Consider the following 23,836-nt stretch of genomic DNA (forward strand, 5'->3'; position numbering starts at 1 on the left):
ACCTGACCTTGGGCTCCAGGACACCACAGCCTGCCTGCCTTTAGCGTCTCCGGGCCGACGCCCCCAGCCGGGAACCTTTTCCCTCAGTGACCTGGCATCCTGTGTCACCAGGTTCCCCGTCAGTGTGCGGTCAGTGTGCTCTAGGGTCATCTGTCGGCCCCGGGTCCTCGTCCTCGCAGCTCGCAAGGTAAGCCAGAGGAGCCCTGGGAGGGTGCCTGTGGCCTTTGCTTCCCCTAGAAGAGAGCTGTCTTCCACATTCTCCTGACATCACTCTCCTCCCCGCCCGCCCATCTGCTCCCGCAGTCACCTTTCAAGGCGACGAGAGGGACCAACCAGACCCCGTGAACGAAGGCCTGGGCCTGGCTCTCTGTCAGAGGCCCCTACCTCACAGCCCCCCTGGGACTGTAGCCTCTTCTGTCAGGGGGATCCCTGGACTGGGCCTTTCTGTTCAAACATCCGCCCCTCCCTTGGCCTTGAGGTAAGGCCTTCAGCACCTGCTCTTCACCATGTCTTCATTTCTAGGTGACCTTGGAGACATCGCTAGAGGAAGCATTTGTGTCCCACCTTCCGTGCCCACCTTACCGTCTTCCGCTGTAGGTCCAGCATGCCCTAGAGACCTGCTCCCAGTGTCTGCTTTTGGAGAGTCCACTCTTTGTCACGGTGCCAGTGTCATAGTAACAGTACCCTCCATTATCTTCCCTCAGAACCTATGGTGGGGCCAGGTACCTGGCAGGAATTGTTTGGACAGGGATTCCCACTTGACACATCATTCCCCAGCCCCACATCCTCTCCCACCAGTGTCTGCCCTTGTACACCCTCTCATATTTTGGTCCTGAACACCCGTTCGAGAGACTCTCCTTCCCAGCCTCACCCTGGTCCCTAATTCTGCATTCAAATGCCAACTGGCTTTCCAGCTTCTGGCAAGATCCCTTAGCTCTGTGCCATTCTTCACAGCCTGCCCTCGGGGCCTTTCATAGTCACCAACATCTTCAGTTCAGAAAGCCCTTGGCTTGTGCCACTCAGCCTCTATCGGCCCCAGCCAGCGTTGCTGATCAGAGACCCAGCCCGACTTCAGGACCTAGCCACTCTCTTCACAGTTAGTCTTTAGGCCTAAACTGCCTGAGCTCAGCCTCCTGATTCCAACCCCTCAGAGCAGCCCTAGTGCCAAGCACATTTTCTTTTCCTTTCTTCCCTTTAAAATGGTGCTACTAGTTCTTAAGTCCTTCTTACCCCCAGAGTTGCCACTAACCAAAAGAAAAGCCTACCACATCTGTACCACCGCTGACCCCTCAGATGTCCAGCTTGCCACCGTCCAAGAAACTGTGTGTGTTTGGGCCGGATTCAAAACCGAGTTCTCCTTGTGCCTCTGCCTATTCTGTGATGTTCAGAGTGCCTTCAGGACCAACCAGTGTGAATGTCTTGTCCCTGGAGACTCAGTGGGGGTGGTAGGGTAGAGGACAGGAAACTGTCTCGGTCACCTGTCTAAGCACCGTTCCTGCTGTCCCCCTGAAACTCCCCCCCCCCCTTTCTAGGGAATGCCAAAAAAAGGACAGCCACGCAGACATAGATGAGGCCTCTACTCCCGTCAGCTGTAAGTGTGCCCAAGCCTTGGAATGTGAGGTGTCAGGGGAAACAGGATAGGGTTGGGTGGGCTGAGTCTTGACTCAGAGTATCCCATATTTTGTGAGGTACGTGCTGGGCCACGAGGCAATGAAGCATCTCCAGACATCCAGTGTGCTGGTGTCGGGCCTCCGGGGCCTAGGTGTGGAGATCGCGAAGAATATCATCCTTGCTGGGGTCAAAGCTGTCACCCTCCATGACCAGGGCACTGCCCAGTGGGCTGACCTCTCCTCCCAGGTACCTCTTTGTGACCCTCCTCCGCTTTGCAAGGCACCAGCCCCGCCCTGGGCTCTGCATCCACTTCACCTCTTTCCTGCCTGTACCCTCTTGTAGTTCTACCTGAGGGAGGAGGACGTCGGTAAAAACCGGGCTGAAGTATCACAGCCCCGCCTTGCTGAGCTCAACAGCTATGTGCCCGTCAGCACCTATACTGGAGCCCTCGTTGAGGACTTCCTTAGTGGTTTCCAGGTACCTTGGAGCATCACCCTGCCTCCTGACTAATTTTCTCAGGTCCCTTTTCTGGTTGGTGCGTTCAGTGTTTATTTAATCGGTTAGCCCTGTGTGCCGGGTTTTGCGCTGGGAGGCTAGGGGACCCGTCCTTGAGGGAACACACACCTTTTCAGGAGGGAAGAAGTGGCCAGACAGAGTGGTTACAAACACTAAACTCTGAAGCCATAGTGCCTTGGTGTGTGTAAGCTCTTTTAGTTGTATGACAGTGAACTATTGAACAGCTAGTTTAGTCTCGTCTGCCTTAATTTTTCCTGTCGGGAGAGCAGGAACAATAGCCAAACCGATTAGAGTTTCTGTGAGTGTTAAACACTTAGAATGGCAGCCGGCACATGGTAAGCTTCATAAAGGTATTTATTAAGTAACTGGGTGGGAAGGAGGAGCTGTAGGTGCCAATGTGCTGCCCTGGGGTTTCCCAGAGGGTCAGGGTACTGAAACTTGTGATGTAGGAGTGGGAAATGATCCTGGTGAATGAGGAAGGAAACTCAGAGATCCCTATAGATCGGGACTACACATGTGGTATGTTTTGTTTTAAATTGGGGGTGGTGGTGGTTTTGTTTATTAGCTTCTGGTATAGAGTACAGTGATTAGATGTATAGTTTATGAGGTGATCCCCCCAATTAGTCACTACCTGGCACCCTACACAGCCATTACAATGTTATTGACTATACTGACTATGCTGTACTGCACATCCCTGTGACTGTTTCGTGACTATCAATTTGTACTTCGTCCCTTCACCTTTCACATCCAGCCCTGCCACCGTCCCCTCTCCCCCGACCCGACCCCGGCAATCGCTAATTTGTTCTCTGTATCTATTTTTTGTTTTGCTTGTTTGTTTCTTTGGTCCTTAGCATCTGTGTATCAGTGAGATCATACAGTACATATCTTTCTCTGGCTGACTTATTTCACCCAGTGCGATACCCTCCAGGTCCATGCATGTCATTGCAAATGGAAGCAAGTGAATGTGGGTTTGGGGATAAAACCAGACGTTGAGCGGAAACAAGATTGCGACTTTTTTTTCCCTTTGTCTCCTAGGGTTGTAGGCAGGCAAGGATGGCTGTTATTCCGAGAAGTTAGGTAGTTGGTCTCCAAACTCTGTCCTCCTGGTACCCCGGTACCTTTCTTGTCATAGTCTGAGGATTCCTCCTCTTCAGTGGGTCTCTTGCTCACCGAGTATGACACACATAGATACTTGACAAATAGTGTTTATAGAAGAGGGCCGAACCAGCAGGACTTGAGTCTTCACACCTCACTCACCCCGGCATGCCTTTCTCCTTTGTTTTCTTCCGCCCCATCTGACCCCAGTGCCTGGCCCTCTGCACGAACGCCTTTCTCTTTATAGGTGGTAGTCCTTAGCAACACTCCCTTGGAGGAGCAACTGCAGGTGGGTGCGTTCTGTCACAGCCATGGAATCAAGCTGGTGGTGGCAGATACACGGGGCCTATTTGGGTAAGTGCCATCTTCTCCCTTCCCTTCCAACCCCTGACAGCCCCAGGCCCAAACCCCCTGGCTCGCACTGCTCTCATGCTCCCCTCAACCGGCTAGGTTTTTGATTCTGCCTGTTCAGCTGTCCCCAGAGGGCATGAGCAGCACCCGGTTGCCAGTGGTGATGGACTGAGTTTGCCTAGCAAGGATTCAGTGTATCGTGGAGGGCACATGGAATAACCTGTGTGCATGGGTCTCAGGCACCAGTCCTGTTGTCCCCCTCTGTAGGCAGTTGTTCTGTGACTTCGGCGAGGAAATGATCCTCACGGATTCCAACGGGGAGCAGCCTCTCAGTGCTATGGTTTCTATGGTTACTAAGGTAAGGAGATTGTCCCCAGGGGTCCTGTCAGGGAAGTGGGCAGCAGTAGTCATTCCTGTCCTCTCCTGCTGCCCTGAGCCTATCTCTGAGGCTCACTTCTCTTCCAATCAGGACAGCCCTGGTGTCGTCACCTGCCTGGATGAGGCCCGGCACGGGTTTGAGAGTGGTGACTTCGTCTCCTTCACAGAAGTCCAAGGCATGAACGAACTCAATGGCACCTGCCCCATGCAGATCAAAGTTCTAGGTAAGCCAGGGCTGAGGGCAAGGACAGATTGCTTGGAGTAAAAAGAGAGGTGACTCTAGTGTGTGCGCTCATCCAGAGGCCAAGAGGCGATGGCATATCGGAAGTCTGAATTGTGCCAAAGGCCAGGTGGAGCTGCCTCTCTGAAATCCGAGCTAGGATTAGGAGGGTCGTTTTCATGGCACCTTACCAGAGAGGTGTGCGTTGAAGCAGAGGCAAGAGAAGTTCATGCCAGCGAGGTCTGATTTCATTTCCTTGGTTTATTGGCTGTCTCTTAGAAACGTGGTATACAACTGTAAGCATACTTAGCATAGTCTCTGAGTAATACTTTATCACTGCCCACATGAAAAAAAGCCTTACAACACAAAAATTTCCATTTCTTGGTTCACCGTTTGCTATTGTCCATGTATTTTATTGCGGGTTGTGAACTTGTCGATACATTGTTTTTGTCTCAATAGTTATTTTTTAAAGCGATTTAAATAATAAAGAAATAAGTTTATTTTTACCCACTTGTCACCATTTCCAGTGTACTACTACTCTGTGGATCCAAGTTTACATCTGGTATTTTCTCTCTGCAAAAGAGTTGCCCTTTAACATTTGTCATAGTACGGGGGTCTTCTGGTAGTGATTATTTGAGCTTTTAAATTTAAGCTTGAAATTGTCTTTATTTTGTCGGTGTGTTTGAAACATATTTTTGAGGGGTGTAGAGTTCCAGACTGACATTTTTTTCCATTGCTTTAAAGATGTTCTGTTGCTTGCATTATTGTCCACAGAAAGCCTGCTACCATTCTTATCCTTGTTTTCCTATGTGGTGTGCTTATTTTCTCACTGATGTTCAGCAGTGTTGTTATGATGTATTTTAGTGTAGTTTTCTCTTGCTTGGTGTTGATTGAATTTATGTTATCTGTGGGTTTATGGTTTTATCAGATTTGAAAAGTTACTGGTCATAATTTTTTTCAAAATAATATTTTCTCACTCCCTCCAACCCTATCATCTCTTTCCAGAAACTCATTACATGTGTATTAAGCCACTTTTCTTTTAACTCTTTGTTGTATTTTGGGTGTTTTCTTTTATTTTGTCCAACTTGCTCATCTTTTGGCATGTTAATTTGTTAATCCATCCGGTGTGTAAAATCAGTAGAGCAATAACATTAAAATAGCTATTACAGATAATGTTCCTTATGTCAGTAAGAATCTCCAGACAGTCATGACTCTGTTAAGGAGATGCTTGAAACATTTTAAACACACAAACTACTACAAGTGGAAAAAATACAGGTAACCTCATGTGATGAGTCCCAACAAAGGTGTGGGTTCAAAACAGGTTTTGGAAGGAAATTTGCAAATTTCATGGAAACTAAAGCCGCAGATCCATGGTCTGGTAATTTTTGATGGTTGCAAGATAATCGTGAATGCTGCTTTTTGGAGCTGGGTTTGTTTTGTTTTGTTTTGTTTTGTTTTGGTGTTCCTTAAATATTTCTGAGATTTGTTCTAGAGAATTTATCGAGTTGCTGTTGGAACTCTTCAGGGCTTTTGTATTTTTTGGTGCGGCATTTAGGCCTAGGGTACCTATGGTTTCTGCAGTAGGTCTGGGGCAGAAGGGATAGAGGTTTCTGATGTCCGAACAGAGCTTGGGCCACAATCTCCAACGTCTGAGCTGGGTGGGAGCGGCTTTTTCATTTTTGTATCGGTGGTGCCATTGATTGGAGTGGGGAGGGTGGCGGGAGCAGGGCAGGAGGCTTGGTGAATGGACTGACCATTCCATCCGTCCCATTCATTCTCTTAGGTCCCTACACCTTCAGTATCTGTGATACTTCCAGCTTCTCTGACTACACCTATGGAGGCATCGTCAGTCAGGTCAAAGTACCTAAGAAGATCAGCTTTGTGAGAATGTGTGGGATGGGCTGTAGGGTTGCAGGCACAGCTAGGTCTTCTCACTTCTTAGGGCCGGATATCTCTCTTTTTACAGAAATCCTTGCCAGCCTCACTGGCAGAGCCAGATTTTGTGGTAACAGACTTTGCCAAGTCCTCTCGCCCTGCCCAGCTGCACATTGGCTTCCAGGCCCTGCACCAGTTCTGTGCTCAGCACGGCCGTTCCCCGCGGCCCCGCAATGAGGTCAGTGGGTGGGAAGGCCATCTCAAGTCCTTGGTCCAAAGCCCCACCATTATTTCCCGTCTGTCTGCTTTCTCTCCCCCGTTCTCCCTGTCCACACAGTTGTCTGACTGGACTTCTTTTGGTCCCTTCTGCCCTACCAGGAGGATGCAGCAGAACTGGTGACCCTAGCGCAGACCGTGAATGCCCAAGCCCTGCTGGCGGTGCAGCAGGACAACTTGGATGAAGAGCTCATTCGGGAACTGGCGTATGTGGCTGCTGGGGATCTGGCCCCTGTAAACGCCTTCATTGGAGGCCTGGCTGCCCAGGAGGTCATGAAGGTTGGTATGGGAGGAGAAGGGCAGTGCTGGGGATGGGCCAGGTGCCTTCCCATCTTGTCTTCAGAGTTCACCTGTCAATCACATACCCTTCTTTCCCCTGCCGCAGGCCTGCTCTGGGAAGTTTATGCCTGTTATGCAGTGGCTGTACTTTGATGCCCTTGAGTGTCTCCCCGAGGACAAAGAGGCCCTCACAGAAGACAAGTGTCTCCCGGTATGTGGGTGGGACCCATGGAGAAAGGGTTATTGCAAGTCTGCGTAAAACAGCTCTTCTCTGACCCTCTTTCTTTCACGTGACTCAGTGCCAGAACCGTTACGATGGGCAGGTGGCTGTATTTGGCTCAGACCTGCAAGAGAAGTTGGGCAGGCAGAATTACCTGTTGGTGAGTGACCACGTTGCACACCAGCTACCTTCATCTCTACTACCTTCTCATCACCTCGACTGGAGTCTCCTCCCATCTCATGAGGGAGAATCTTGTTTCTTACATCCTTGTCTCGTCTTCTTTTCTGTTTTCTTCATACCAAGGACAAGCCTGATGTGTCCCTTTATCCTCCCCTCTGGTGGCCTCCTTTATTCCGCCCTCTACAGCCTCCTTCCTTAGGTGACCCTCTTTTTATGGCCCTGGGACTTGACTGTGGAGTACTGGACCCTCTTACCCCCTTGCTGTCTCAACAGGGCGGGAATTGAGGGGATTGAGGACTTAACAGGTGGCTTTGCTACACTCTGTCAACCTAACCAGCCTCTGTCTCTCTCCTTGTGCACCTCCCAGGTAGGTGCAGGGGCCATTGGCTGTGAGCTGCTCAAGAACTTTGCCATGATTGGTCTAGGCTGTGGGGAGAAGGGAGCAGTCACCGTTACAGACATGGACGCCATTGAGAAGTCCAACCTGAACCGACAGTTTTTGTTCCGGCCCTGGGATGTCACGGTGAGTGGGGCAGGCGTGGCGAGTGGGCGAATGCTCCTCTCACTCCTCTGTCTTTTTGTCTTGTTATCAGTCTTCACAAATCTTTCCTTTGCTGCTCCCTCATTTCTTTTCTCTACCATTTAAGTCAAGTAGTTAATACGTACATTCATTTCATTTGTCGTTGTACACCTTGGTCGTCCCTTTTGTGTCCTTTCACTTTTTTGGTCATTGCCGATGTGGGACTGTGGAATCTAGGTTGGTTATAGAGGGATCTATCTGGGAAGGCTTCTGTAAAGGTCAGTGTCGTTTTTGCCTACTCTTGAGTCTGTCTTGTCTGTCATTTTATCACATAACTATGAGGTACTTCTCTAGACATTTGGAATACATAAGGTCGCAGAAGAACAGTTCCTACTCTTGTCTAGTGGGAAGACACAGAGCAAATGAGAGGTTCTCAGAATGTGGTGTGAGGTCGTCTTTAAGGTCCAAGACACACTTTCATGAAGTCTGCAAGATCACAGTCCTTTTAAGAGAAATACTAAGACATTATTGGTGTGTTTCATTCTGAGGTTACCAGGTGAAAGTGGAATTGTTCACTCCACTTTAGGAAGCCTTCGCTAACTCAGTGACATGGAGTTTGGCCAGTGACCAGTCCATGATGATGCAAAATTGTGCATAGTTAAAGATCTTTTCCAAATGCAAGATAAACCAGTATGAATTCCAGATTCCACCCTGCAGCTACATTTTAAAACACTATCACTTGTCCAGTTTTGATATATTTTTTAAAAATATCAACGTTTATCTGGCAGTAGTGTTAAAATATTCTTCTGTGAGATGAAATATCCCTTTAACCTGCAACAAAACACAAATTGATGACAGTAGCAGTGGGGAGAGTCCAGCGGTCTAAGAGATTGTATGACTTAGAACAGATTTGCAGAAATGTAAATACAGTTGGACTGTTGTTACTGAAGTATTGTTATTGTGCAGTTGTTTTCCATAACGTTCATACCGTGTGATAGAATAATTCCATTTTCAACTAGACTATTTTAAAATTTTCTGAAATTTAAATTTCTAATACCGGCAATATTGGTAGCCGTACTGCACGTAACAAAAGGTCTTTTTAAGACCGTTACGTCAGAGAATTTCTGTAGTGACGGTAAGTATAGTAGCAAAGTATGTGATTAACATTGGAAAGTTAAAAAGTGCTATAAATGGCAACAGTGAAAAATGAGTAGAAAGTGGGGTGGAGGGTGCTTTGCAGTGTAGCGAGGGAAGTCCTCTTTGGAAAGGCGACATTTCCACGAAGGCTTGTGATGACGTAGGAGCGTAGGAGGATATCTCAGAGGAGAATGTATCCTGACAGAGGTAGCGGCCTGAACAAAACCCCGAGATGGGAATTTGTCTTGGTTATAGCTGAGGAAGAGAGATCAAATGGAGGAGACCAGGGTAGGAGATAAAGTGGGAGAAGTAGGAGGGGCCCGTTCATTTCACCCTGAGCGAAATCGGTAGCCAGTGGAGGTTTTTGAGCAGTAGAGAAAGGGACCTGACTTGGGGTTTCCCAGGGTCTGTTTGTTCTTGTACTAGGATCTTGGTTTCGTTTATATGAATGTACCCTAACTCGGGGTGCTGTTAAATAAGAAAAAAATATATTGGGTAGACAACAGAACAGATACCTGATCCCTTGTCACTGTTTCCTTTTCTTCTCACCCCTGCCTCGTTTGTCACGTCCCAGCAGTGTGGCATTTACCATTCCTATCTCTTTTGCTAAACCAAGAGCCTCCTAAACTTAGAGCCTAGATTAGGTTTTGCCCATCATCAGATAAATCAGTCCTCAGGACAGCTTTGCACAGGTTTCTTGGGTAACTAACAGCTCTTTTCCTCCACACGCACCCAGAAATTGAAGTCTGACACAGCTGCTGCAGCCGTGCGCCAGTTAAATCCACACATCCGCGTGATGAGCCGTCAGGACCGTGTGGGCCCTGACACAGAGCACATCTATGACGACGACTTCTTCCAAAACCTGGATGGTGTAGCCAATGCCCTGGACAGTGTGGATGCCCGTGAGTTTGGAGGAGGATGAGGGGGCAGTATCTGTCCCCCGTGACCTATTCTGATGTGTCTCCCCTTCCATTCACCCACCCTTGCCGTCTCCCCACAGGCATGTACGTGGACCGCCGCTGTGTGTTCTACCGTAAGCCACTGCTGGAGTCAGGCACACTGGGCACAAAGGGCAATGTCCAGGTGGTTATTCCGTTCTTAACAGAGTCATATAGCTCCAGCCAGGACCCTCCTGAGAAGACCATTCCCATCTGCACACTGAAGAACTTCCCCAATGCCGTTGAGCACACCCTACAGGTGATCAGCCTTGGGGTGGACGGAGAGGTGGAAGATAAACCTGGGCACATAGTAAGGCTTTGGTGGCTCCCGGGCAGTCTCTCAGCCACCAGCCTCTTCTTAACCATATTCAGAGGATGCCAGCCTCAGTGTACGTAACATGTACCTGTTCCTCAGCCTCCTACCCTCACTTTACACCCAGCAGCTCAACCTTTTCAAATGATTAATTTTTCAACTTTAAAACTTTTGTTTTGGAAACACACAGGCAAGTATTTTATGTAAGCGATATACATCTGAAAAGTAAACCGTACTGTTTTCTTGCTGAACAAAATTAATTTTTAATATCATCCCTGCTAATTATTTAATAATTTCTTAACATCACTTCCATTTTGCCCAAAATATATTTAGTAGCTGGTTTGTCAGGATAGCTCTGTTTGAACAGTGCACATATGTACAGAACAGCGTACATATCCTCTCGATGGGCCGAGTAAACATACCAAGTTAACCGGCACTCAAAACCTAACCACAGTTCCATTCCCTTTTCAACCCCCCAAAATTCACTGTACTATCAAAGTGATTGTTAATGCAAAATTCACTGTACTATCAAAGTGATTGTTAATGCAGACTAGGCTAGCTCTAGTCTAAGGGGAGTGTAGGGATAGAAGAAGTACTTGGATCTATCTCTTTTCCTTCCACCCCAAGAGTTGTAGAATGGATGTATTTATGTTTGTGTCTTCATCTCCCTCTCCATTCGCCCTCCATGCATGTGTGGTAGATGTTCTGTTACTCTCTTGCCAACGTGCAGGAAGGCCTATACAAAGTTTTTAAAACAAATTTACCGTGAGGCTCTTAGACTTGTCCTCTTCATGTTTCAGATTCCTTATTTCTGAAATTGGAATGACAGTATCTTCCACAAGGTTTTTGTGACGTACTTCCCACTGAGCATGTACTTGGCAGTGGTCTCAGGAAGCTTTAAACATGTACATGTTTTCTCAGTCTTTCATATCAGCCTTATGAGGTGTAGGTATTGCTGTTACAGTATATGTTTTTGAAATGAGGATACAGAGTTTAAAGGTACCATCTTGTGGGTACACCCGAAGTCGCAAACCTGTGGCAGACCTGGGACTTGGGTGAACTGCTCCAGATCAGTGACTGTATTTTCTGTCCTCGTAAGTCTCAGAGGGCAAAACCTCTGGCAAGGTTTCTGCCCAGTCCCCATGGCCTGATAGGGATCATTCGTGCTTTGTTTTTGGTGTGAATATTTTCCTTTTCTACTGAGGCATAACACAACACTACGTCTTAAAAGTAAGTTTTGCACATGTACACACGTGTACCCACTACTGAGGTCAAGGTCATGGGTTTTTAAATTGAGGTGGAGGGGGCCTGGGAAGTTTGAGGAGCCACATTTGGGAGGCTGCTTTTCGCTGTTCTGCTTCCCATAGTAGGCGTGTTTTTCGTGTTTGCTTTATTTGTCAGTGGTCTTTCTCATGCCTTTAGAAATCCATTTTGTCTCTCATACCCCATGTAATCTTGTTTTGTCTGCAGTGGGCTCGGGATGAGTTTGAAGGCCTCTTTAAGCAGCCAGCAGAAAATGTCAACCAGTACCTCATGTGAGTTATCCCATCTGTCCGTATGTTCTCTCAGCCTTTCTCCCACCAGCTAGCCAAGGCATGCTGTAACTACTGTAACCCTGGGCACCTGGCACACTTTGTGAATGACCGAATGAATGCTTGAGCCACATGTTGATTGTGGGTTCATGACTAGTGTTCCACGGAGTTAAGCCCACTCCTGGGGCCTCCTGTGCAGTCCTGCCCCCGTGACCCCTCTGATCCCTGATAGAGACTCCAAGTTTATGGAGCGGACACTGCGGCTGGCAGGCACCCAACCCCTGGAGGTGCTGGAGGCCGTGCAGCGCAGCCTGGTGCTGCAGCGACCACACACCTGGGCCGACTGCGTGACCTGGGCTTGCCACCACTGGCACACCCAGTACTCCAGCAACATCCAGCAGCTGCTGCACAACTTTCCTCCTGACCAGGTATTACATACTTGCTGGGTCCATTTGTCAGGATACGTGGCCTGCAAATAGGGAGCTTGCTACAGGTTGCTGACATGGCTCCGTTAATCCAGCCATGGCAAGTGCACCAAGGCGTGGAGCTCTAATGAAATCATTAAGCCAGTTCTTTTTGCCGTTGACCGCGTCTTTCCCCCACCGCATGCACTTTGTCTCAAGCAAGAGACTTGGTTTCCGTTTCCCTTACTTGCAGAATAAGGTGAGTCATACCCGATTCCCATTCGCACTGAGGGCGCAGAGATCATAGGAGAGAACTTTGGGAATTAAGAGCACAGGAACTAGGTGCAAGCGAGTCCCAGCTCCATTTGACCTGGGGCAAGTCACGTGTTTTCTCTTTGCACCTCATTATCCTCTGGTATGAAGTAGGAGTACCGATGGGTTATTTCATGAGCATTTCTATGAGGATGAACTGAGATTTATTCAATTACCAGGTTAATTAAGTCAGTACAACAGCTGGCAGTTTGTAAGAGTGGGTGAGTAGCTCTGTATCTGGCACAAAACACGTGCCCAGGGATAGTGAACTGAGAGCTCAGAGCTGAAATCCTGGATTTCAGGATTGTCAGACCTCTCCTCTCAGGCTCTGCTGCCCCAAAACCGTTCTGTTCTCTTAGCTAACAAGCTCAGGAGCCCCGTTCTGGTCTGGGCCCAAACGCTGTCCACACCCGCTCACCTTTGATATCAACAACGTGAGTCTTCTCCCTAGGGTCTCCTGGGGTCGGGTGGAAAGTAGATGGGTGGGAAGGAGCCTGAGGCTCCTCAGGTGAGGACAGATGTGCTCATTATCTTCCCACACCTTGTCTTCTAGTCCCTGCATCTGGACTACGTGATGGCTGCCGCCAACCTGTTTGCCCAGACCTACGGGCTTCTGGGCTCCCGGGACAGGGCTGATGTGGCCATACTCCTACAGTCCGTGAAGGTCCCCGAGTTCACCCCCAAGGCCGGCATCAAGATCCATGTCTCTGACCAGGAGCTACAGAATGCTGATGCCTCTTTCGGTGAGGGTGCTTAGCCAGTTGGCCTGGAACCACCATAGCACTTCTCCCCTGTCCATCCAAGCCCCCTCACTTGTGTTTTGCCATTGGCCCTGTTCTGAGACCGCAGGCCTGAAGTTTACTCCCACCGTCCTTTGGTCCTCACTTCCTCCAGTGAAAATAAGAATGGTCACTTGAGGCAGATTCTGTCACGCTCTTTACCTTCCTCTCTCTCACTCTGTCAGGCGGACGAGTTGTTCATTTCCTTTCTGTGAGTGTCTTGCCTTGTTTTCTGCTCCTTTTTGTTTTTGTTCCTTTTGTATCAGGGAGAGAGAGAGAAATGATGTCCGCCAGTAGTCTCTCTGCCTTGATTTCTTCCCTGGTTCATCTCCTTCCAGACCTCCCCGACTTTCTTCTCTTTTGCATCTTTACTCGTTAGCCTCCATGTATCTTCCCTCATCTCCCTCAAGACCTCTCTTCCTCTCTCCATCCATAACTACACCTAACTCCAGCTGATGTTCCCGGCAGTCGGCTTGCTCTGTGAAACAGAGGGTGACTAGGTAGTCCTTAGATTCTCCCCGTCTCTCCCTGCTGTCCTGCCTCGTGCTCTGTTAAGTCCCCCTGTACACTGGACCTTTTATGTATAGGTAGTTCCATTTCATCCCTTTTATATCCCTCCCCTCCTCAAAGGATGTCTCTGTCATTTTGTTTTCCACGTGCATACTCATATGTTCTCCGTATCTGCCTGTCTCCTCTTGCAGTATTTTCCCATCTCATTCTCCATTCTTAGGTTTATCTCCACCATTCTTCCCCTTGGTCGCCCTCTTCAGATTTTCTCCTGTTTATCCCTTTCCATATTTCTCTCCTCTTCCTTGTCCGCTTTCCCCCCCAGTGCCCCTTCATCTGTCTTCTTTCCTCTATCTCCCTCCTGTTTCCCCCTGTACGTTCCTCTGTGTCTCTCTGTCTCCCTCTTCTTCATTCGTCTTCAAGGTCTCCTAACTTTATATTTCTGTCTTCGTGCCTTTGTAAAAAAAATTGTGATTAAGAAAAACATAAGGTTTATCATCCTAGTAAGTAGTGCGCATAGTACTCAGTAGTGTTAAGCACAGTGGCATTGTGCGATAGAGCTCTAGAACTTCTGGCAAATCTGAAACTTACCCATGAAACAATAAGTCCATTTCCCCTCATCCCTGGCCCCAGCAGCCACCATTCTGCTTTCTATCTCTGTGATTTTGACCTTTCTAGGTAGGTCAGTAAAGTAAGATCATGTGGTATTTGTCTTTCTGAGTCTAGGTAAGCATAATGTCCTCCAGGTCCGTCCATGTTGTTGTAAGTGACAGGCTTTTTTCCCCTTTTAAGGCTGTGTAACATTCCATGAAATGAGTGGAGGACATTTTCTTTCTTCATTCATCTGTCATTCAACTGGGTTGCTTCCACCTCTTAGGAACTGTGAATAGTGCTGCTGTCTACATTACCCTCTGTGAATGTCTTTATTTCTGTTCCCCAGTATTTGCAGATTTCTCTCTCTTCAAATCTTCACACCTGCTTACTTCTGTCTTCTCTGGGGTGTTCCCTGCTCTACCTTTTCTCCTCCCCACTATGCTTTTGCACAGTGCCTCTTCTTTTCAAATCCTTTCTCCGCCTGAACAACTCTGGGCACCCTGGGCTCCTGCTTTTTGGCCTTAGTCTCTGACCTGGGATGGGACCTAAAGGACTGACGTGTCCTTCCTTCGTTGCAGATGATACCCGCCTACAGGAGCTCAAGGCCATGTTGCCCAGCCCAGAGACACTCCCTGGATTCAAGATGTACCCCATCAATTTTGAGAAGGTGCGAGGTGGGGGTACCCCTCAGCAGGGTAGGATGGCCTGAGACGTCTTAGGATTGTGTGGGGATTATAGGCCTGCCACATAGCTCAGTGATCATCCTTTGTGGTCTCGGGGAGGCTTTGGCTGGTCTGGCAGGTATCTGAGGTGGAAAATACTTGAATCTCCAGTAGGCTAGAACCCATTTTTCCCTCTAACCCTGCCTTCCCTGTCCTCGTTCCATTTCCACTCAACAGGACGATGACAGCAACTTCCACATGGATTTCATTGTGGCTGCATCCAACCTCCGGGCAGAGAACTATAACATTCCTCCTGCAGACCGGCATAAGGTAATGATAGTCTAGATGTCGTCTTTCACTGTTTCCCAGGCTTGAGTCTTCCCACTTTTGACCTTTCCGTAGTCCCTAAACATCTCTAATGGCTACTCGGTCACCTTCTCTCTCTCAGAGCAAGCTGGTTGCAGGTAACATCATCCCAGCCATTGCCACAACCACAGCAGCCATAGTTGGCCTTGTGTGTCTGGAGCTCTACAAGGTGGTACAAGGGCACCAGCAGCTTGAATCCTATAAGAACAGCTTCATCAACCTGGCCCTGCCCTTCTTCAGCTTCTCTGAGCCCCTTGCTGCACCTCGTCACCAGGTGGGGGCCTGCTTGTATGCAAACTGTTGGTCTTACCCATCAGTAAGTGAGGCTGTGTGCGTGCGTGCGTGCGTGCATGTGGTGTAGTCTTCATCATGCCAGGTGAGGCCTTGTGCAGTTGGGCACCTAAACCTTTGGTATACCCTTTGTTCATTCATCATAAGGATTTTTGAACTTGCACAAGTAGGAGTGTGACAGGCATGTATTGGAACTAATGTGGAGAGGGCCAGCAGAGTTAGAGGATATTGAGTGGGAAGGGAAAGGGCATGGAAGGTGAGTGAAGAAAATAGCAGGGTCTCCGTAGCGTGCAGCCTTGTCTGTCCCTATAAAACTATCAGTCGCTTACTCAAGATGAAATGGGGCCACAAGAGGAAGAACTTTTGAACAAAAGAGGGTTGTGATTGATTTAACTTCACACGTCAAGTTGCCTGATGGAGGCAGAAGGATCTGGGTGGCCCCCATTGGACTCCCTTGTGCTTTGTTCCACAGTACAATAACCAAGAGTGGACATTGTGGGATCGCTTTGAGGTACAGGGGCTGCAGCCTAACGGTGAAGAGATGACCCTCAGACAGTTCCTCAGCTACTTTAAGGCAAGGTCCCTTCTTTACTCACTGCTGTCTACATTGAGTAAAGTGTAGTGGGGGGTGGGGGTGGAGTATCAGGTGACTAGTACTCATCATCCCAGCGACACTGTTGTCCCTCCTCCTTCCCACCATCTCCAGAGAGAACACAAATTGGAGATCACCATGCTGTCCCAAGGAGTGTCCATGCTCTACTCCTTTTTCATGCCAGCCACCAAACTCAAGCAACGGTTGGATCAGCCGTGAGTTGTCCACTGGGCAGGCTGAGGGAGGCCCTGTGTGGTATAACTTCTAGCTACACCACTCCTGTTCAGTTTCCCCTACCTTCTTTGCCCCATTGGTCCTTCCTCCCCTGCTTTCTACCACCCTGACCCTCTTCTCTCTCACCCCAGAATGACAGAAATCGTGAGCCGTGTGTCAAAACGAAAGCTGGGCCAGCATATGCGGGCACTGGTGCTTGAGATTTGCTGCAATAACGAGAGTGGCGAGGATGTCGAGGTCCCCTATGTACGCTACACCATCTTTTGAGCCCTCTGCCCTCCTCCCGTACCTCATCCTCAGGCATTCTTTCGACAGACCCCTAGTAACTGACAAAAGCTGGGCTCAGCCAGGCCCATGGGCCTTACATCCTTTTGAGAATTGTTTTTGTTTTCCTGCTGGTGCCCTCTTTTGTTTAGAATTGGACTTCTTAATAAAGCATTAATTGAGGTGTGCACTATCCTCATTTTGGCAAGAGCTCACACCGCCTGTCTCTGTGAAGGGGTGGGATGCCTGTAGCTCTGTAGATTCAAGTGATCGTCCAAAGTGCTCATCCCCACCCCGGCAGCATGAAATTTGCACAAAATCCAGGGTTAGGAGAGAGAGAAAATTAATTCCTACTGTTCTTAGCGTGGGATTTATTGCTTTTTCCTCTTCCTCACTGATGAGGGCGAAATGTGAAACCAGTGGGCCTCAGAGTAGGGCCATCCTTGCACAAGTGTTTAAATTTGATTCAGGTTCTTATCCTACCTTTTTTCCTCTAGTTTCTTGCCGTATTTGTTTTGAGAGGTAGTAGAGGTCTGAATGCGGTCTTGCCGATGCGCACAGTCTTTGTCACATCCCACTTTGTGTCTCAAATGCCCCACGTGTAAAATAAAGGGATAACAGGTTAGGTAGAGAGGAAACAGATCGAATGTCCTTCAGGTGCTTGGTACCTAGACAGACGTAATGTGTCGCACTTGCATTTGTTGTTGTCTCAGAGTTTAGAGCCTTTAAACCCCTCTTTGGGTTGAGTTTGGTCGTATCCCACCTCACTTGGTGCTCCCAGACCATTTACAAGTATAGTTTGTAGCTGTAAGGGGACCTGAAGTGAAAAAGTTCCAGTCCACCCTGGGTGTTAGGAAGAGCTCACCTGCCCCTGAACCTCGCCTGTCATAGCCTAAGCCGCGACTGGTCCAGCTCCAGCCCCTAGACACAGTATATGCCCTTGCCTCCTAACGGCCATATTTTTGGCCTGATGTTCCAGGGATTCATCTGATTCCCTGAAGACGGACTTAGGCCCAGTGTCTTATTTAACGGTAATGCTCGCTGTCTAGGTTAAATGCAGAGGATTCTAGCTCAGGCACTTTTTTCGTCATTACCACTCTAGAGCACCCACACAAATTTGCCTACGAGTTGCATTCTTCTGCCCCCTTTCTTCACTTTCACAGGTCTCAAACTCAACTCTAGCACAGTGTAGTAGAATTTGATGCGAGTATGGAAATGTCCTGTTGCTGAATACTGTAGATGCTACGCCACACGTAGCTATTTAGTACTTGAAATGAAGCTAGTGTGAGTGATAAATTGAATTTTTTCAGGTTAAATTTTAATGAGACATCTCCGTGGGGATAGGGGCCACTACAGCCACTGAACAAGACTTGTCATTCCTCCCTGCACCGTGTCTCCATCTGCATCAACACCCGGATCAGGAACTCACACACACTGAATTTCTAGAGTCCTGTTTGACAGTAACACACCTCCTGAAACCTGTGGCACTGTTCACTTCTCAGCCCGTTTTGTCAAACCCAAAGGCCCACCAGTTCACTACGGTATTTGTTTCCCATTATGCTCCTGACTATTTTGTAGAGAAAGGAGAATTGCTTTCTCCCTTGTTTTAGCTCCCCAGTGTCCTAGAATCACCATTGTCACTGTTTCCTTCTTTGGGGTCTTTTCTTTCTGTACACAAGTGTGTGACACAAACACAAAGAGAATGATACCCAAGTCAGTCAAGGAGACACACATGAAGATGATGTTGGTATCTAGCCTGCAGCTAATGGACTTCAAGCCCATACAGGGTGAGCGGTTAGAGAGAGGGCTGGGGGACTCTCACCATACTAGGATTGTAGTAGTTATTACTCTCGGTTCTCCAAAGAAACAGTCAGTAGGAGAGAGATGTATATTTTGATACAGATTTTGTATGGAACGTTTCCATAACCTTATGCGTGCATAAACAGATTTTAGAAACATTTCAGACACACGGTGGTGATAGATGGTGACAGCTGGATAGAAGATAGATACATAGATGTCAGATGACGGATGGATAGCGAGATAGAATTAATAGGTGTAGAAATACGTAAAGAGTTTTAGTATTTGGAATTGGCTCACGTTAGTGGTTTCCCAGTGAACTTAATCACAGAGCATGGTAACACGGACCCCCGAAGGGATCAGTCAGCGTTCTACACACACACTTCTTTACCTCTACTGCAGTAGTACTCCATTTTCCTGTAGATAACTCGGGATCAGTCACCACACCAGCACAGTAACTTCCGTCTTTGCCAGTTGACTCAGGAGCCCGAGTGGTTGGGTGGCAGTCTTAACTTGTGCTTCAGTGAAATCATGTGTGTCTGCAGGTGGAAGCATTTCTCCCTTTGGAAGTAAGACGTCCAGGCCGGTATTGCGTAAGGTCACATAACAGGAAACACAAATGTCAGTCAGTCACTAGGGGCGATGGTGAGTGCTGCCACTTCCTCTTCCACCTCTTCATTTTGAGACCCGGGAATCCTGGTTGTGGCAGAAGCAGCAACATATGCTGGAGGTATCGAGAGCACGTACAGCCTCCTGAAGAACCTGGTTCCAACCCTGCAAGGTAAGGCCACCCAATCTGCACTATCTCTGGGTCTTCAAATGGTCATTCCACTGCTTCGTCAGGCTGCCTGCTTCAGAATTGTGGAGAACATGGTGAATTCCATAAGCATGGGTCTCTTTCCTCACTCCTTCTGCTATACGGTGAGTTTCCTAATTCAAAACAAAGTTGAATGGCCACCGTGATGGAGAAGAAGGCATTCTGCCAGTTCACACATGGTAGTTTGGGCAAAGGAATCACGTACAAAGATGGCAAATTTATATTCAGAGTATGTGTTCCAGGAAGAAAGAACAAACACTGCCCCACTCCTGATGGGGGAAGCCCAAAGTAATCAACTGGCCACCAGGGGTCGGGGACTCTTACTGGTTCCCTTGTGGGCAAACTAGGCACTTAGCAGTGGGCATAGCCAGATCAGGCTTGGTGAGTGAAAGTACTGTATTGCTGAGTCCAGTATATCCTCCATCCCTCGAGCCCATGGGACGGTGGGACGTTGGCTGGGGAAAGAGACTGGCTGGAGAATGAAATCATTCTGTAATGGGAGGGATCGTAGATGACCCATGCATCCAACACGACAGAATGGATCTTCCTATCCATTTGATTATTAGAATCCTCCTCTGCAGGATGTCGCACTTGGTTGAGCATTTACATAGAACACACTGTCTTCACGTGTTTCAGACAAGTCTGTCCACATTCGTCTTCCTCCAAGTTTTGGTCACCAATTTTCAAATCTTGTTCTTCTAGAAAACATGACTATTCAGCCAAACTATTGAGCACAGGACAGAAATCAGTTCTATAATCACACAATCACATGACTGGCCGTCTCTTATTCCAAGCTCGGTGAGCACACAGGTTTACTCCTTGAAGATCTGCCCCTGGGAGGACTTCCCTTCACCAGTGTCCGTCTCAGAGAGAAGCGATAGCGCTGCAGCTGTCCACTTTTGGGTGGTGCCTGCATGCCACGCAGAACCATCTGTGAACCAGGCCTGAGTCTTGTCCTCTGTCACCTGATCATCAGAGCCACCCATGAGGCCATGGGTGAAGGTGGGGGGAGAGAAGGCACGGTAGCGGGAATGGGGACATTGGGCATTTGGGCACTTTCTCATTCAACTTTGTGCCTTCAAGGCCTGCACAGGCCAGATCCCAGACAGACCACTTTCATTTGATGATGGAGTGTGGCCATAATGACTAACTTTGTGGTCATTATGGCACCTTGTGAAAAAGTGTGTACATGATCAGTCTCTACTAAGGCCCAGTAGGAAGCTGAGAGCTTTTTTCTCAAAAACAGAGTAGTTACCTGTGGAGGATGGCAGGGCTTTGCTCAAAATTCATAGGGGCCTGTCACTTCTACGGGCCTGCCAGGACTCCATACCTCCAAACAGCATCGTTATCTGCCATCGACACTTCAAGTTCCATTGGATCCACTGGATCACATGGCCCAAGGGCACAGCAGTTTGCAGGGTGGCCTGGAACTGACATGGAACCTTCTCCAATTCTGCACTCCATTCAAAACTAGCAACTTGTTTGGGGCACTCAGCAAATGGATCAAAGGTAAACTGTTGCCTCCCATACTCACTGACTCAGTAGGCTGTGCATTCTGGGTCATACGGGAGACCAGTCGCAAACGTTTATCTTCTACCTTAGAAGGCATATCTAAATGCGTGCCTCACACAGGCTTACAGAGGTGAGAACCCCAAGAAGAAGACCCAAGAGAGCCAGTGGTATAGTTCTCATCTACATCTTAAGGCCTGAGAAGCAGGAAACTGATATGTACATTGCAGTCAGAGTCTGAGTCCGAAGCAGTGGAAAACCAACGTTCCAGCTTGAAGACACTCAGGCAGAGAGGAAGAATTTTTTCTTGCTCAGCCATTTTGTTCGATTCAGGTCTTCAAGGGATTGCATGAGGCCACCCACACTGGGCAGAGCAATCTGCTTTTGTCAACGTGAAGCTCATCTAGAATCACTTTCTCAGACACACCCCCAAATCATGTATTACCCAATATCTGGGCACCCAGTGGCCCAGTCAAGTTGACACAGGTAATAAAACATCACAATGACCATCGTCAGGGCTCCTGAGAAACCTCGATAATGAAGAGACTTAAAAGAGTTTCATCACAGATGTTAAAACTAGACTCAAGTGGTATCCTTTCACAGCTTAAAATCTTGCCATGGGCCCCCTCCCTAATGGTGTGAATAGCAGAGTTCTTGTCATAGTCCCCAAAACTCCAGACTCATACTCCATGTACCCTATGGGCCTATCTTCTACTTCTTCCTTCTTTACTCATTCTTTTTGACTTTTCTTCACAGGTCCCTTGCATGATGAAACAGGGAGAGGGCGGGCAGGTGTTAGGAGCTGGGGTTCCCCCAGTTTATTTGAAACCAGGTTCTCTATCCTCCAGCACAGACTTGTCAGTGATGAGGCCAGTCTCATTACCGTTGCTCCCAGGGAGGCTGGGGCATGAATAGGCAAACATCCTCCCAAAGTGTGTCTGGGGGTATAATGAAGGACAAAGTGGCCCCCACTCCAACCATTTGAGGATTGCAGATGCTATGGGACATCTTGTCTGCCCACAGTTTGAGGGAATAAACCCACAATGCTCTCAACAGTGAAAGGGGCTAGGGAAACGACAGGCCAGTAGTGGGCTGGGAAGACAAGACTGCTACAGACAATGTGTGAGAGATGTGTCAGATGCAGGCTTATGTCACCTGCAAGTAGGTGTCTCTGGGTCATCTGTTGATATCACAGGAAGATATGTTTGTGACAGTTATTCTTAAGTTGTTAACTTCTTTTCACTTTTTATTACAAAATTATTATTATTAAAGTTTTCAAAACTTCAGAAAACGCTATTACTGTTTTTATTTATTGTAATAAAATACACGAGATAAATTTACCATTTAACTATTTTTAAGTACAGTGTAGTATCATTAAGTATCTTTTTATTGTACAGCCATCATTACTAATCATATCTAGAACTTTTTCATATCCTCAAACTGCTCTCAGTCCACATGCTGGCAGTCAACATTCTACATTTCTGTAAAGCTGACTACTTTAAGTACCTCCTGTAAGTGGAATCAAACAGCACCTGTCTTTTTCTGACTATATGTAGCTAAGCATAATTTCTGTAGTTTGTATCAGAATTTATTTCCTTTTTAATGCAGAATAATATACCTGTATATGCACATTTTGTTCATCTATTGATGGACACCAACTCATTACTTTTTAATTAAACAGTCGAAACATTACATAAAAATTCCTCAAAACATAAAAGTACAGCTTGATGAAGTCATTTAAAGGTGAAACACTCATACAGTCAGTACCGAAAACTACATGACTGTCTTCCCAAAAGGTCCTCTGATGCTCTTTCTAGGTACAAAATCCTCTCCTAGAGCATCACTAGACCAGGAGTGTTGACAATTTCTGAAATTGAAATGAATCACAACGCATGCATTTTGTGTTTGACTTTTTTCACTCATCTTAATTTTTTAATTGACATTTACAAAAAAAATTATCATAGTAACAATAATATAATGAATTATACATGATTATTTCCAGATTCAATAATCATGAACTCATGGCCAAACTGATGAATAGCCGTAGATTATAAGGAGTCAGATCATTTTATTAGTATGTTTTCAAAATTCTCTAAAGAAACTGGACGTTTTACAGACCGTGACAAAACAATGTCATCACTATCAAAAACAAAAGAAACAAACTAAACCTTTAGAATTTAGTTCCCCGAATCTTATTTAGTTAACTTAGATTACAAGTTTTGTAATGTAATATTTTATTTCATCTTTATATTTAGGAGCAACTATTAATCGATCCACCATTCCAAATAAACATTGTGTGTTTATCGTTCTGCAAAAATAATCTATGTACATATCTCCCAACCTATCATCTTTCAATCTGCTTGCCTGTCTGTCTTTGTGTCAGTGTGTCTGTCTGTCTGTCTGTCTGTCTGTCTGTCTATCTATCTATCTATCTATCTATCTATCTATCATCTATCTATCATCTATCATTATCTATCTATCGTCAATCAATAATCTATCATTTATCTAACTCATGTATTTAAACTATCAATATATTTACATATTCATCAATATTTTTATTTTTAGTTATGTTTATGAATGTGTCTCTTCTCACTGTTTATATGTCAATCCATTCATCTGTCCTTCCATCTTACAACAATCCATGCATCCATCCGTCCATTTATCTATCAATCTATCTATATGTATCTATCATGTCAATCATCTATGTTCTGTCTACCTATTATATATCAATCATACTCATTTTCTTTATCTATATATCTATATATGTTTCTATCTATCTACCTACCTATCTACCAATCATAATATATCCACTTATTTATCTGAAATATATATCTCTATCTATCTATCTATCTATCTATCTATCTATCTATCTATCTATCTCTCATCTTATCTATCTATCTACCATCTATCATCTGTCATCTCCATCAATTTATCAAATGGCTTTTCTTATTCGTTATGTATCTGTACATGTAAATATGTTTCTAAAATGTCTATAACTATCTTTAAACCTATCTATCATCTATGTATGTATGTATCTGTCATCTACCTATTTGTCTGTCTATCTATCTATCTATCTATCTATCTATCTATCTATCTATCTATCTATCCATTATCTATCCATCCAGCACTCTCCATTTATCTCTTTGTGACTCTTTCTGGCTCTTTTTCTGTCTTTATTCTCTCTGTCTCTCTATGTACAAATGTATCTATGTATCTATTATCTAATATTTGTACCATAATCTGTCAATTTATCATCTTTTTGTATCT

At 46.6% G+C, this 23,836-nt stretch overlaps 1 protein-coding gene across 2 annotated transcripts; it reads left to right on the top strand.

Moving 5' to 3' along the window:
* Positions 1 to 34: 34 nt before the first annotated feature.
* On the top strand, positions 35 to 16,654 carry LOC120599512 (ubiquitin-like modifier-activating enzyme 1). Of its 2 annotated transcripts, none has more exons than XM_039858603.1 (26): positions 35 to 187; positions 523 to 1,410; positions 1,533 to 1,591; positions 1,689 to 1,857; positions 1,954 to 2,088; positions 3,470 to 3,576; positions 3,841 to 3,931; positions 4,043 to 4,175; positions 5,955 to 6,052; positions 6,138 to 6,284; positions 6,425 to 6,601; positions 6,708 to 6,812; positions 6,901 to 6,981; positions 7,369 to 7,524; positions 9,395 to 9,560; positions 9,659 to 9,855; positions 11,380 to 11,444; positions 11,674 to 11,869; positions 12,517 to 12,591; positions 12,711 to 12,900; positions 14,616 to 14,704; positions 14,937 to 15,029; positions 15,148 to 15,339; positions 15,829 to 15,930; positions 16,063 to 16,163; positions 16,314 to 16,654. In XM_039858603.1, exons 4-26 carry the CDS (start codon positions 1,711 to 1,713, stop codon positions 16,447 to 16,449), a joined length of 2,979 nt encoding a protein of 992 aa, XP_039714537.1. In that variant the 5' UTR covers positions 35 to 187; positions 523 to 1,410; positions 1,533 to 1,591; positions 1,689 to 1,710; the 3' UTR covers positions 16,450 to 16,654. The 2 variants fall into 2 exon arrangements, with proteins under 2 accessions (XP_039714537.1, XP_039714546.1); XM_039858612.1 differs by having other exon boundaries at positions 523 to 593.
* The last annotated feature ends 7,182 nt before the right edge of the window (positions 16,655 to 23,836 follow it).

Source organism: Pteropus medius, unplaced genomic scaffold (genome assembly GCF_902729225.1).
Source record: "Pteropus medius unplaced genomic scaffold, Ma_sr-lr_union100, whole genome shotgun sequence".
Taxonomy (NCBI): Eukaryota; Metazoa; Chordata; class Mammalia; order Chiroptera; family Pteropodidae; genus Pteropus; species Pteropus medius.

What these genes read in the sequence shown, in the direction of transcription:
- LOC120599512 (XM_039858603.1), top strand. Translation starts at nt 1,711, where the DNA reads ATGAAGCATCTCCAGACATCCAGTGTGCTGGTGTCGGGCCTCCGGGGC. An exon ending in TACCTAAGAAGATCAGCTTT is followed by an intron (nt 6,053 to 6,137) that starts GTGAGAATGTGT and finishes CTCTTTTTACAG; the next exon opens with AAATCCTTGCCAGCCTCACT. An exon ending in CCGTTGAGCACACCCTACAG is followed by an intron (nt 9,856 to 11,379) that starts GTGATCAGCCTT and finishes TTTTGTCTGCAG; the next exon opens with TGGGCTCGGGATGAGTTTGA.